This window comes from Procambarus clarkii, chromosome 81, assembly GCF_040958095.1.
Source record: "Procambarus clarkii isolate CNS0578487 chromosome 81, FALCON_Pclarkii_2.0, whole genome shotgun sequence".
Taxonomy (NCBI): Eukaryota; Metazoa; Arthropoda; class Malacostraca; order Decapoda; family Cambaridae; genus Procambarus; species Procambarus clarkii.
Window position 1 is genome coordinate 18,175,574 of NC_091230.1, and position 15,465 is coordinate 18,191,038.

Genomic DNA, 15,465 nt, shown 5'->3' on the forward strand with positions numbered 1-15,465 from the left:
ATTACATCCACTCCCAGATTCTTCTCTCTTTCTGATTCCTGTAATTGAGTAGCATTAAATCAGCAAACTCTGTCACTACATGCAAACAGTAATAATTTTGTTACATGTCACAATAATAGCATAGCATGCAGACATTATCATTATCATAAATTATTTGTAACAACTTGTACAAATCAGTACAATAATGGCTGGACTAAACAGGTGTATAGCAGTGTAAATCAAATTCACATTTTTGAATGAAGCGAATGACATTACTTAACAATTTGTCATTCCAAGGTGATAGTGCAAGAGGGTTTTATATACTTACTTATATATACAATATGTTTTATATACAACTTATAATAATATTAATGAACACCTACTGGTGTCCAATTAAAACCTGTATTAACAAAGGACAAGTATGAGATGCACAATAAACAAATTGTTTTATAAACAGCAGCTTTATTCTCAATGAAAATAGTTCACAAGTTGCAATTAGTCACTTATGCAAACATCATAAGTACATCAAGTAACTTTTTCATACCCTCAATATATACATTAAAATAAACTGAAATTAATTCAGTACATTCACTTCAGTAAAAACATATAATACATTCATGTGCACTAAGGAATTAATGTTACTAAAATAATGACTAATGTAACTTTTATGTTAGATGGTGTTATAAATCCTAATTTCATTACAAAAAGTCTGAAAACAATAAATACAGTACTATGATATTTTCATGAAGTGCCCCCTCCCCTCCCCCCACCTTTTATACATATTAATAAAACGTCATTCAAGATCAATTTAGTCAGCTTTAATCACAATGACGAAAGTCTGGAGAAAGATTACATTAGGGGCTGGAGAGCAACTATTAGCACTGTAAGGAAGAAACAAACAATATACAAACAAGAGCATTAGTAGTAAAATGGCTCTAAGCACTTACTAAAGCTAATTAATTCTCATGTGAGATTATTATTATTATTATCGAGATTCATAATATCTACAGCACCATTGGATTTCAGAGAACGAGTCTCTAAAGGTTCACAGAAAATTAAACTTCAAATAGGTAAATTATATTGGCTATTAATACCATTCCCAATTCCAGCACTCCAGCTTTGGCACACAAATAACTTATTACCATACAAGACAATAGCCATTATGAATACTCTCACACTAACAATTAAATGTTCAGTATATTCATTGCTGCAATCTGCGTGTATTTCCCGAAAATTGCTCAATACAGTACTGTACTTGGTACAGTAGTGCTTTTCAATTTGTAGCTCTACCACAACTTTTGAGTTCTTTTTAAGACTTTAAAAATTAGTCTTTTTATTGAATGAATAATATAGCTTTATGTCAAAGTTAATTTAAATTTAAGAAAAGAATGAAATACTGTCAAATATGCACATGAAATGCACAATGTCAGTCTTGTGTTAACTTTTAGTACAGTATTAGGAAATTATCTCATACTGCTTGTACACTTAACAGCTTGTACAATATTCCTTACCCAATAATATGCAAGTTACTAACTTAGGAGAAGCTACAAATATTATTATGGCTAATGAATATTCCCTGCCTTTAGTAATTTTTTAAGTCATTGTTTGGTACATAACTATTCTTTATACAATATTTCATTTTATTGCAAAACTTATTTGTACTTCAATATCTTTATGCATAATTAAAGATCATCAGATTTAAGTAATTAGAAAGATTTTAAAATTTGTTTCATTGAACAGGGCAAGCATTGAGCAAAACATTTTGCAATTTATACATATCAGTCCAATCACGTCGTTCACTGTTCAGGACAATATTGCGGATGCAGCCTTTGAAGTTTTCACGAGACATAAGAGTTCCGGGAAGGGCTGTATCTGCAAAAAAATAAACACAAGGTAAATTAATGTGGCAGTACACAGATTGATGAACTTTCATGGAAAGCTGATGGCCACTTTTCAATTAGTTTAGTACAGGGCATCCTTGTTTAATGATACCTTATTTCTATCACATGTAGAAAACTCTAGCATTGAACATATGTCATTTTTTGGTGGGGCTAACTGGTGGATGGTGCAATAGGTAGAGAGCGAACTTGATCAACATCAAATGCCCAAGAATTTTCAACACACTTCCCCTACACATACTGGTCGACCTCTTGCAGTGTTTGAATGGGAACTCGACAAACACCTTCAAAGGATACCTGATCAACCAGGCTGTGACTCATATGTCAGGTTGCTAGCAGCCGCATCAAACAGCCTGGTTGATCAGACCAGGAGGCCAACCAGGGACATGGGGACATTGCTCCTCGAAATCACCAATAGGTAGTCAACAGGTAGGTACTCCATGTGGCTACTGTTTGGATGTTTTAGTGTTCTACCATGGAAATTTAAAGGAACACTCCTGCAAGTTTGTACAATGATTTTTATGGCTGAAGAGGGTACAGGGGAACTAGAGGATGTTCATATGGACAAATGCCCTTAACGTTATTGTTTGTAAAGCGTGGATACCCTTTACCACCAAGCTTTAATCAACTCATCAGGCCTCTCTGACCCAACCATTACCTACTGGAAGCCTAGGACCAGAATATGATTTGCTATGAGTTGAGGGGATAAAAGATCAACCACAAAACTGGTAAAACCCATCAAGAAGCATAGATGTAACAAGACAATCAATTGTTGCTGTATGGTAATTGCCATAATTGAAATGCACCCGATTGTAACAAAATAGCAAACAACCTCATATCCTCAGATCTGAGCAAACATTTGGCAGGTTAGAGAAAACCACCAGAGGACCTAAGAATGGCAGGCCTTGCAACATGATGTGAGAAACAGATAAGTCTCTCAATCTAAACAGCTCAAAGAATGCACGCAAATGCCACTGTGGCCACAAGACAAAGCACATGTGGTCCTGGCTGGTGATCGAAGTACACTTCAAACCCCTGGAGACAGTAAAGTTACAGCCCCACAAATGGTAGAGACAGGGTTCTGCCAAGACAAGGTGCCAATACTATATAGGCAACATCTGGCAAAATAGGAGTAGACAAGGAAAAAAATATCTATGGCAGTCGACACAAAGGACTGAGACTGAAGAGTAAAGAATACATATAAGGCCCACACAAACTTTGGCGGGACCAAAGAGCCAGAGCTCAACCCCAGCAAACACAACTAGGTGAGTACACAGTGCCACTACAAAGAAACCTTGGTGCCACAGTGGAATAAGCAGTTTCTGGTAGCACAGTGGTAACACACGCCCTGCACCTCATAAGTGATTTGTCTAGGTTTGTGACCTAGCCAGGGAGGATTGATGCCCAGACAATCCTCAACTGTTAGCCTCTGTTCACCCCAGCAATAATTGGGTACCTGGTTGTTAACTGATTGGCAGGTAGCATTCCATAGGAAACTAGTGGGCAAGGCTTACCATGTGCTATGGGAAGGGAAAGCTCTCAGCCTGCTAACATGATTCAGGAGTCATCTGTTCCTGTACTCACCTGTTTAAAAATGCCACTCTACTATAACACAGAGGTGAGATACAAGGCCAAGAAACCCCACACAGCCTGGCAGGTCATGATCCACCGAGGCTGGGTATGGCTCCTAAGTATACAATGTGAATTACTTGTATAACTGTGAATAATGAAATGTCAGAGTAATCATATACTGTACTTGTAATTTAAACTAAATATTTGAGTAAGCTTACCTGGTAACCCACCAATGTAGAATGGAGCACCTGTAAGTGCACCTTCACCATTACCAGATCCATTAAATCCATATGCTTCACGGTAATCATCAACTCTTAAGGAAATTGAGTCTTTAATATAGCTGGCTTTAACAGTGTGCCACATGTTATCACAGAAGCTGAACTTGTTTCGAAGTCCCACTCGAGCACTAAAAGCATGGCCCGTACCCATGTCAACACTTAGCAAAACCTGTTGAAATGATCTCAGTAAGTATATTATGCCTCTTTGTACACAATAATGATAGTTTTGATGTGTTGGTCCATGAGGTAAAGTCATATTCTTTTGCTAATCATAAAAGGGTCTGATATACTGTATTTAATATTATTATTCATAATTACTAAATTATATGCTGTACAATGTTAAATCAAAAGAATTATATTTAAATTGTATATATGCTGCATATACATTGGAAATGATGCAAGATGCCTCATGCCTTAGCTCCGACGTGTGTGGGGGTGGTGGATGCATGTAGATTTGAAGTCACCATAAAAATTACATTGTATAAGTGACTGAGTGGGTATTAAAGTGTAGTATAGTGAATTCCTGCTCATGCGGGACAATATATGCATACCCTACCAATGCTTGGTAAGGCTTTGAGGTTGTGTATTTTTAAGATAGTACAGAGTATTCTCCAGTGCTCCCTAACCAGTATAGTCCTGCACAGACCATTTAAATGTTTCTTATGAGGCCTGTGTCAGAATGTTATCTGCATGGCTGTTACTGCTCTTGGTAAACAGCCTCAGCAAATCTTAACTTGGTAGCAACTAAATGTCCTGCTCAGGAAAGTTTTTCATCAAAACATTTTTATTTGATAAATTACAGGAAGTACACTTTATGTAGTCATATGAATTAGTGGGGTACTACTATGGGTGCTCTGCTGAAGTGACGGTGCTGGTTCTATTTGATGTTGATTAGTGGGGAAAGATCTCTAACCTTCTTTCTCCTCTCAACATATGAACAAGAAAAATGGGATACAATAATGACGTGCTATTTCTGACAAAGGAAAACGGGATAATGACGATGGTGGCATATTTCTGAAAGTTTATGTAAATATATTTTTCAGTGTTAAAGTAAAAATAGCAAAATTAAGGTGATTAGAGGAATGCAATTTTTACAATTTCTTGCATATTTCCCTATTAACTTAAGTTTTATAGTACTTACAGCTCCATTAACAAGTTCAAGAGAAAGTGAAGTTCCTCGAAGGTCAGCAACACTAAGAATGATACCGTTTAGCTCCCAAGTTCGGAATTCCAGTCTTAATTCCAGCAGCGAACCAACATTAAAGTCATCACCTGCAGCAGAAAATAATAATTAAAGAATAATTGTAGCAAAATCCAATATAGTGGAATCATAGAGAAAGTGCACATATGACCGTCCTCTATGCACTATAGCTAAAGCACAGATGCACATATTTGCTTTTCCTCCTGCTTGATGGGGTTCTGGGAGTTGTTCTACTGCCTGGCCCAAGGTCAGGCTTGGCTACCTCCCAGCCAAGGGCATAAAACAAAAAAGAATAGGATGAAAACACACAGCACAGCAACTACTGTATATACTTTCCTTCACCAGGATCATAGGAGTACTGTGGATGGGAATTGCACAGCTTTTATATTTTTGTACTGTAAACTGCATGTATCAGGAGGCCTGGTCGACGACCGGGCCGCGGGGACGCTAAGCCCCGGAAGCACCTCAAGGTAACCTCAAGGTAAGGTAGCTTTTATAATTTCAGGTTTCAAATATCTATCCTTAATCATTAATAAACTTTTCTGTAGAGCCCCCCTCCGGCTCCCCGGAGCTTACCGGGCTGATATGTATGTATTAGACCGTGGCATCAGTCAATTCGATTGGAGTTCTTGTCTACCGGGAACCACGAGCCAGAACCAGGCCTCTTCAGAGAGGCATGAGAAGCAATGGCCTATAGAAACCCCCATGTGATTGGAAGCATTCCACTTCTGCCATCGACCGGGTTAGGCATCCAGAAAGGTAGACGTCCCAAAACAAACTCCACCTGGATAAAAATTGCTACCTATCTTGAGGTTATCATGAGATGATTTCGGGGCTTAGTGTCCCCACGGCCCGGTCCTCGACCAGGCCTCGACCCCAGGAAGCAGCCCGTGACAGCTGACCAACTCCGAGGTACCTATTTACTGCTAGGCAACAGGGGCATCAGGGTGAAAGAAACTCTGCCCATTGTTTCTCTCTGGTGCCCAGGATCGAACCCGGGACCACAGGATCATGCGTCCAGTGTTCTGTTCGCTCAGAAAATATTTAGAGTGGCTGGTCCTAAACCTGCACACAGAAATAACATCACATGAGACCAGAAGACATGGCGGGATGTGCAGAATACCCCCATTGAAAAGCAGAGGTGCAACAGGTACTCAGAGAGAATTCTATCAACATCAGAGGCCCGAGACTGTTCAACACGCTTCCGCTACACATAAGGGGCATAACTGGCAAACCCCTCACAGTGTTCAAGAGAGAACTGGATAAGCACCTCCGAAGGATACCTGATCAACCAGGCTGTGACTCATACGTCAGGCTGTGAGCAGCCACGTCCAACAGCCTGGTTGATCAGTCCAGCAACCAGGAGGCCTGGTCGATGACCGGGCTGCGGGGACGCCAAGCCCCGGAAGCACCTCAAGGTACCCTCAAGGTAAGGTAGCCACCAGCTCAACTAATAGCCGAACTATCAAGCAGAACTCCACAATCTGGAAACAAGCAAACAAGCATGACGTCACAACCACCGCTGCGCCGCTGTTTGCTCAGTTCCTCCTCCCTGGGAGGGGAAGCCCCAGACCCCCACGCTGGCCATCCAACCTCTGTTCTGAGGCTGTTCGACAACCACTCAGGAACCAGGAGACTGGTTCCTGTCTCTGTGCAGTGCTGTGCCCTTGAGGTGTTGTTCTGTTGTGTTGTTGTATGTGAGCCAAGAGTATTCACAGAGTACTGGGGCTGCATGCACCTAGGGCCTTCTTCCCTAGGGGCCCTGCAAGTACTGCCTTTGCGGCTTGGGGTTATCTTCCACAAATCGTTCAGGAACTACCTCTGTAGGAATCTTTTGCTGCTCGGTGATTGCCCGCCCTTAGGGTCAGCTGGGGTTTTCATAGCCGCTGTTTGTCTTGGGTAGGAGGTAGTATTGCTGGTACAAGCTGTTTTCCTACTGGAGCTTTCTCAGATTTGTTTGCATTAGCCAAGTTGGCAGTACTGAATAAATAGACCTCCAACTTGGCTGTCACATTCCCTCAGTCTCAGACCAGCATCAGGCAAACCATTTCCTATCCTCTCCTCCAGCATCAGCCCCAGCCACCCTTGACATGTTATGACTTCTTGTTCCTTGTCTCCACAGTGTCCTGCTCCTGGCTCTGATTTCATATTGCAAATTATTTGTTACCAGTCTGTAATTTATTGAGAATATATATTTACTTCTGAATACTGTGCTTATTATATCTCCAATCTGGGTTCCATATGTAGTTACTGCACTACACCATGCCATCACACTCCAGCGTCTGCAAGACACTACATAGGTAAAAGGCATCTGAATCACATAACAGATTAGGCAAATATCTTTTAACATTTAAAATTAATTTTAATGCTGCTGTTTTGCCAGCAATGTTAAAATGTGCTGAAATGAAGTGTAGGCTACATAAATGAGTAAAAGTATTACCTCCATTCTATTGTAAAGGCGGCTTCTTATAAAATTGAGCAGTATGGAGATGCAACAACACAAACATTTGTTGGGTTTATGATTAAGTTAAACTTCCCGCTAATGTAAATAAAAAAAAGTAGGACTTACTATATATGGCATAAGCATCTCCTGGGAAATATGAACCAGGCTGTACACTGGCAAAGCACTGCCCAACACCAACAATGCGATCCCGTCTCCTACTGTTTGGTATTTCAAAGTCTTCTCCATTAATTTTTAGGTTTCGTAGACAGCCACGGAGAGTTTCTGTCTCCTGAAAAATAATTTGGAATCTTACTGTAAAAGTTATATTAATGAGTCACAAAGAACATCTACATGTACTCATATAAACTTAAATTGCTTAAACAAACTGCCCATTTGTTCCTATTCTGTGTCAATTTTTGGTTTCTCAAGCATTTTTAAATACAGAAAAACATTAAATCCCTCGTGTGAAAAACATGAAATAAATTATAACAGTTGAAACATGATTGCAAATCTTTCATCAGACTAATACACCAAACATTAAAACTTAAATGTGTGAATGTGTAAAATGTGTAAATTGTGTAAAATATAAAAATGAATATGTAAAACTTAAAAGCACCGCAACATTATGGCAGGATGAACTGCTACACCCGTGGAGGGGGTACTCTGCTACACGTGTGGAGGGGGGTGCTCTACTACACATGTGGAGGGGTGCTCTGCTACACATGTGGAAAGGGTGCACCATTGTGCATTTTTAAATACCTGTGTGCTATCTGGATCAACAAGATTAGCTGGAAGGCTTCCCAAGAATAATTCCCGTCCAATATTCATCTTACGAGGAGCTTTCACTTTCTTCACCAACTGATTGTCTATGAAAAGATGAAGACGCTTCCGAACTTTCTCAATTGTAACCTGTAAAAATGGCATGACAAATATACATTAAAAAAATAGAATTTGTTTGATATTGCAGTCTATACCATGATTGTCACATGATTTACATTGATATAATGTATTAATACTGAGTTTTGTACATAAAAGCTTCACTTTAACAGCATCTCATTAACAAAACCTCACATTAACAGGCATACTGAATACTGGCCTGAAGAAGCCAAACACAAGAGTATGGTCAACAGGATTTGGGGGGGGGGGTGAATACTAAACTTCTCAGTATCCCAGAATAGTGACATACAGTAAATATATATTTTTTACTTAGGTATTTTTATCTAAGGCTTTTACTTAGTTTGAAAAGTTAATTCCTGAACCACACTATTTGGCAAAGAAGAATTTTGAGCAAGCAATGCTTATTCAAGTGAAGTCCTACTACACGTAGGGACTGAAACATTTGAAACTTACAATAAAACATATTACTTACTTTTCTCCATTGACCAGTATTAAGGCCTGGATTGGAAACTGCCTCTATGTCCTTTGGGCCCTTTTTACTAGGCTTCTTCAGAGAGATGATAACTCGACCATTACGGAGCTGAGCTGATATTGTTTGAGTCTTCTTCTTTCTTATATTCTGAAATTTAGTTACAGTACATAAGTAATACTTCCATTTAATCATGACATTTTAATAGAAAATTATCTCTATCCCTTGATACATTACTACAGCACATAAAATTATATAGTATTTTAATAAGTCAGTAATTATTTTGAGCAGCTTGCATTGCACACTTAACTTTAATTTAAATGCATATAATTTTTTTATGAGATGTGTGGACTTCAGAATTGATTCACATAGCTGGACTGGGAACTAAAATAGGGACTTTTCTTTCAGGTCGTTCATAAATTGGAGACTGCCGGTATATACACTAAGATGCAGAATACACATTTCAGTTTATACATTTCTCAGACATGGATGGTAGCATGGAAAACTATCATGTGTGCAAGGCAAGTCAAATAGAACACTGTTCAGTTTTTCTCTCAACTTTTACCTTCTAGTATTTTTAAAAATCATTGTTCTAAAATTACCTGGGCCTGTATATATGTGCGAATATAGGTTGTCATTTGAGGTCATTGAGGGGCCTCGTAGCCTGGTGGATAGCGCGCAGGACTCGTAATTCTGTGGCGCAGGTTCGATTCCCGCACGAGGCAGAAACAAATGGGCAAAGTTTCTTTCACCCTGAATGCCCCTGTTACCTAGCAGTAAATAGGTACCTGGGAGTTAGTCAGCTGTCACGGGCTGCTTCCTGGGGGTGGAGGCCTGGTCGAGGACCGGGCCGTGGGGACACTAAAAAGCCCCGAAATCATCTCAAGATAACCTCAAGAAGGTATGAGAAAATGGCAAATGAACAGAAGTGAAACATTCAGTGAATTAGAATCCTTCATGAAACAGAACATGTACTCACCTTCTTGTACTTCTGAGCTTCCACTGTATTATTATACATTTTGTATACATAATTACAAATCAAATAAAAATAATAAAACTCACCGAAGCGATGAAAAATAGTCCATTAGGATAATATGTCCGAAATTCAAAAGAAACATTGAAATTCTTCTTAAATGTCCTAGGATTCATAGGTACCATCACATATGACTCAATCTGGTCTCCAAATTTAAGTGCCTTGTATTCCACAGTGTGCTGGGTTGGGGGTTGACACGAGTTTATCTCCTGAAACATTACACATGGATTAAATCATTTTTGTACTAAGATAACAGTCCACAGGGCTCACAAATCTTCAAACATGGCACAACATGGCTGATCTTGGAAACATTTTTGATATTGAACATACCTGATAAATTATTCTTACATTTTTATTTTATATTTTATTTATCCAATTATGTTTTAATATACAGCTACAGTAGGCTCATATTTTTCTACCCATTCTTCTTAATGTATAACAACTGTAAGACATTATATTTCTTCATTCTTACTACTGACTGAGCTGCTACTTTACTGCTCTTAGAAATGTTTTTTAATATTAAGAGAAACCTAACATTTCTTGTAAGCAATTAATTATCTAACTTTAGTTAAAATATTCAAAATTAGTTAACATACCTTCATATCCCCTTCCATGCCTTGCATAGCAGTTGGTGGAAGATCAGCGCAACGACCAATGTAAACATCTTTAAACCTCACTGGCCGTGAAAATGACACTACCCTGGAAATGTGAACAGTTCAAGTTTGCTCTTCCAAAAAAAGTAAAAATCAAACATATAATCATTTAGTCCTATGCCATTGCCTCTTCTTGTGAATTGTTTACATGCATACCACAATTTCTCACTCATTTGCTACATTTCCTCTTCTCATATCATATTAACTTGAATGCACTTTCTTCATCACCTCATTCATTCAACATGAGTGTCATTGTAGCACTCTCCAAAATCTTATACTCTACCAATCTACCAAGGGCAAACAAGGTTGCTTGACTTGGTCCCTATACCAAACATATCTCACATCACAAAGTGAATATTCTTAATACAGTACAGTACTGTAAACAGTACAGTAGGCTCCATTAAACTGTCAGAAAATAACATACCACTTAGATACCTGATCTTTCATGACACCACCCAGGTATTCACCGAGTAGGCATGAGAGTACTATGCAATCTTCGTTTACACTTATATTTATATTACACTAATGAATAATTATGCCACTGTTATACATGCTCTGCTTTCTAAGAAAAATTCTTACTACATTTAACACCATTCCTTTACACTCCAAGCAGCCTCAACACCTTCCATAGTTCTAGCTTCCCTTAGTCAAAATCTTTACCAGCTCCATAAAAATTAAATTTATTTAGACTTTCTCACATGTCTCCAATTTGTGTCTCGCTGTAGATTTGAGACCCACATAGCCCACTCTTCTTTATCGTATATTCAATTACTGTAGTACGAAGGGTGTTTTTTTCTACTCTTAATGGCTGCCTGAGCAGTATTGTATGTGATGTACAGTACTACTGATAAAGGTAAAATTAGACCCAAGTGTTGTAGTTTGGTGCAAGTTAATAGGCTTAGATGTGAGCACTTAACAACGATGGCATGCTTCCCTCTACTTTGGGACCCTCATCTGCTTAGTTGCCTTGATTTGTTTACATTTTACATCTTTCTATGACATTCACAGAACTTGCACTATTCTCTTAACACATATGGTTCTTACATTGTTTATTTATAGTGTTAATAATTTATTTTCACATTCATGCCACAAGCATCTTGCATCCATACAGTAATAATATTTACTATGGTACCACTCCATTGTGTAGCTCTCAAAATATCAAATCAAAAGGGTAATAATTTAAAAAATGCCTACCTATTATTAACAATTACATCTCGGATGCAGCCTTTTAATGCTCTAGAAGATCCAACCATGGTTACAGCATCAATTGTTTCAGGAACTCCTCCAAAGTAGAGCCCACCCGTGTCTGGTCCTGACACAACTTGGCTTCCTCGATCCAGCCTGGTTCCATTAACTTCTTTATCATCCACCTTCAGGGTTACCCTGAACGAATAGTAATAAAAAAGAGTGTTGGTGAGGGATCAATAACAAACAAATGTATTTATTCTGCAACTCAAGAATGACATCAAGACTGCTGTAAATTATTCTCAATCTTATGTTCAGTGTGATAAGGAAGCTTTATTTTCATCAATCTATCTATATCTATAGCACTTCATTTCTTTTGTAAACTTCCTTCTATAGGGTAGGGCAACAGAAAGGCTTCCAGGTAGCCCTGTTTAAACATGCAAAGTGAAAATGATCTATTTCTCTTATGGCACATGAGATTTTTCCTTTATGTCCTCCCTTTACCATTCCCTTTTCAGAATGCTGATTGCCTGATCATAACCACAATAATTCACTATTGTAAAACTTCCAATAAGTCTTATAATCCATTATCCCCTCTCCTTTTGTACAAGTAATTTTAAAGTACCCAGTATTTTATTCTAATTGCTTCCTTTATGACCACAATTTTACCTATACTGGTATTTGGCTTTGACATTTAACATATTGTATTCATCTATTTTCATCTGACATCTGTATCTAGTTGCCTTTAATTAGGAAGAAAGCCTTCATCTGCCCAAGATTATCTTTTAGTGAATTTATCCAATAACCTGTCCCTTCCTAATATAACTTGCTATTTTAGCAAAGTACTTTTCAAAAGTCAAAGTTTTAAAACTTATTCATTTCATTTGTTTAACTTTGGTAGGTGAAATATGGAAAGATAGATTATCTTGAGAGGTTATCTTGAGATGATTTCGGGGCTTTTTAGTGTCCCCGCGGCCCGGTCCTCAACCAGGCCTCCACCCCCAGGAAGCAGCCCGTGACAGCTGACTAACACCCAGGTACCTATTTTACTGCTAGGTAACAGGGGCATAGGGCGAAAGAAACTCTGCCCATTGTTTCTCCCCGGCGCCTGGGATCGAACCCAGGACCACAGGATCACAAGTCCAGCGTGCTGTCCCACTGTACTGTAATACACTCCTTACTTCACAATCTAACAACCTTTCCCCCCCCCCCTTTTCCCAGCCAGAGATCTGATCACCTTTTTTCTATTGTACCGTTGCCTACCTACATTCTCCTCATGATGTTACATGTTTGTTCAATCAATAACAATCCTAAATATTACAATTACCAAACCTCTTCTCATTGTATTTTACAACTTTTCTGTTTATTATGTAAAATAGCATTTGTGTGTTATATTTTGCTAATGTACACTATGAACTTTTTTTTTTTTACAATTCTTGTTCATTATCAAGTATACTTGCTAAATCATCTATAAAGTAGCTTCAGCAAGGATGATAATTTTTCAGCCAATTCACATTAGTGCTCCTTTTCTGAGTGCACATATATTTTGTGTAGTTGTCAATGGTTGTTATTACTAAATTTGATTAAATCCATTTCTCATCACTGTTGAAAGACATGAATCGAGTGAGACTTTCATGCATCCTAAATAGTGTCCACCCACTGAAAAATTGTCGAACTCATTAAAAAATAAACTTCTTACCTTCTGTTTTCTTTGATGACAAAGAATGAATGCAAATATCCATCGTTATACTTTGCTGATGACATAATTCTGTGGCTGCCGGTTCCTCCATTAAGACGGATATCTAGATGGCCTTCTACTAGGGACACAGAGTAGTAGTCTGGGGGGTGTTCCTCTCCTGGTTGAAGAGGCTGTTGTATGGTAAAATAAATTAATAAATAATAAAAATAAATTGCTATTAATACAATGAGCAAAATTTGTACAAAATAATAATGACATCACCCAAAATATTTAGGCAACTATAAAATTTCCTGAAATATATATATTCTGTACAGTGGTACCTCGGGTTACGCACGTCCCCTGTTTACAAACTTTTCAGGTTACGAGCTCGATTTGTTCAGAAAATTTGAATCGGGATACAAACTTTGCATTGGGATACGAGTTTGTTGATACGCGTACGGCCGACCTAGCGCGTGGTGGCACGGCGATCGTGCCCAGTGACTATCCCGCCTGAATTCTTCACAAGAATTCAGTTTTTTGTCAGATTTTTTACCATTTGAGCATAAAAGTTGTTATTATATATCGCACCACGGGTCCCAAGAAAGCCAGTGGTAAGGTTGAAGGTAAGAAATCACATGTGAGAATGACCATAGAGGAAAAACAAGAGATCATTCGTAAGCATGAAAATGGTACTCGTGTTGTTGAACTAGCTAGGCAGTACAACAAATCTTCAGGGAAGAAAGAGGAGGCAGTAGAGAATGTCCCTTCCTCATTAATTAAGAAAATGTGTGCAGTATAGGAAGGACTGCAAAGTTTTGCTGAAAAGAATCACCCAGATAAAGCTGTAGAAGACCATTGCATTGATCTTTTTAATGACAATGTGATGCCTCACTACAGACAAGTGTTGCAAAGAAGGAAAAAAACAATCGTCAATGGAATGTTTCCTTGTGAGAAAAGTGAGAAAATCAAGCAGTGAGCCACAACCAGGACCAAGTGGTATGCAGGCAAAACGTACCAGAGAGTGCACTCCAGAGATATCTTCACTGCCTGTTGTTATAATGGAAGGGGGGGGGGGGACTCCCCTTCCAATCAGTAACACCTTTCCTCTTGCCCCCTCCTCACCATCTTCCATACGCCAACAGGAGTCATCAGCAAGGGTAAGTAATAACTTGAACATACTTTTGTAGTGAAGATTTGGGTGAATTAGGTATAAAATCTACGCTGAAGTGAAGTTTTTGGGGAATCAGGAACGGATTAATTCATTTCCCATTATTTCTTATGGGAAAATTTGCTTCGGTTCACGAATTTTTGGGTTACGAACCGTCTCCAGGAATGGATTAAATTCTTAAACCGAGGTACCCCTGTACTGCCAAAATGCTGTATTTTAAACGCTGCAAAAATTGGTTTGCGAGAATATGCTTATATCTTTATCCATGTTAATCATTCACCCTACTATGGCAATATTGTATATACTGTACTTACCCAATTTTTGTGTACCAAAATTTTTTATATCTTTCAAAACTGATGCTGACTTTTCAAATAATATGTTCTACAAAGTTCTTAAAGTTAGCTCACATTGAAAAAACAATCTTTGGTATATCATATATATACACACGATAACAATACAAACTACATGTACATACAACACATACAAACTACATGTACATACAACACAAATTACATATGTAAAGTATAAAATCAGCCACTATTATCATTAACATTTTAATTTACAGTAGCATCATTATAGGTATTCACAGTAAAAAATTATATTCAATAATTATTTTATATACTGTATAATACATTATTTGCACATTTCTAATATTGGATGATGTCTGGTCCAAGATGCAGTCAACTACATGATGTATGATATCTATCCAACAGGGTTGGGTCTCAAGTTCATCAGATACCATTCCATTTTGGTTAGGTTAGATTGTTCCCCCTCCCAATCATCATAAGGATGTTTTCTTAAAGATTCCATAAAGCCAATTGAAACATATTTTATAGTTGCTCTAAAAATCTTGGTACTTTCTGTTTGCAAGATTATTACACAAGACTATGGTGAACAAGTGATTTTTATAATTTCAAGTCCAGGGATAGAGTGCAGATGCATCGGCAACAAATTAAGCAAACAGATCATCATATCTTGTCATTAGGGGGGGGCCATGCTGCCTACCATATT

The 15,465-nt window shown here is 38.2% G+C and overlaps 1 protein-coding gene across 3 annotated transcripts in view; it reads right to left on the reverse strand.

Moving 5' to 3' along the window:
* Nucleotides 1-421: 421 nt before the first annotated feature.
* Nucleotides 422-15,465, reverse strand: part of wb (wing blister) — a 273,174-nt gene continuing 258,130 nt past the window's right edge. For all 3 annotated transcript variants that reach the window (XM_045766624.2, XM_045766623.2, XM_045766621.2), the window contains 10 exons: nucleotides 13,308-13,477; nucleotides 11,618-11,806; nucleotides 10,367-10,469; nucleotides 9,800-9,979; nucleotides 8,741-8,887; nucleotides 8,131-8,280; nucleotides 7,498-7,660; nucleotides 4,869-4,999; nucleotides 3,668-3,896; nucleotides 422-1,851 (listed from right to left, as the gene is read on the reverse strand). In XM_045766624.2, coding sequence (XP_045622580.2) covers nucleotides 1,709-1,851; nucleotides 3,668-3,896; nucleotides 4,869-4,999; nucleotides 7,498-7,660; nucleotides 8,131-8,280; nucleotides 8,741-8,887; nucleotides 9,800-9,979; nucleotides 10,367-10,469; nucleotides 11,618-11,806; nucleotides 13,308-13,477 — 1,605 coding nt within the window. In that variant the 3' untranslated portion in view covers nucleotides 422-1,708. The remainder of the gene's footprint in view (nucleotides 1,852-3,667; nucleotides 3,897-4,868; nucleotides 5,000-7,497; nucleotides 7,661-8,130; nucleotides 8,281-8,740; nucleotides 8,888-9,799; nucleotides 9,980-10,366; nucleotides 10,470-11,617; nucleotides 11,807-13,307; nucleotides 13,478-15,465) is intronic.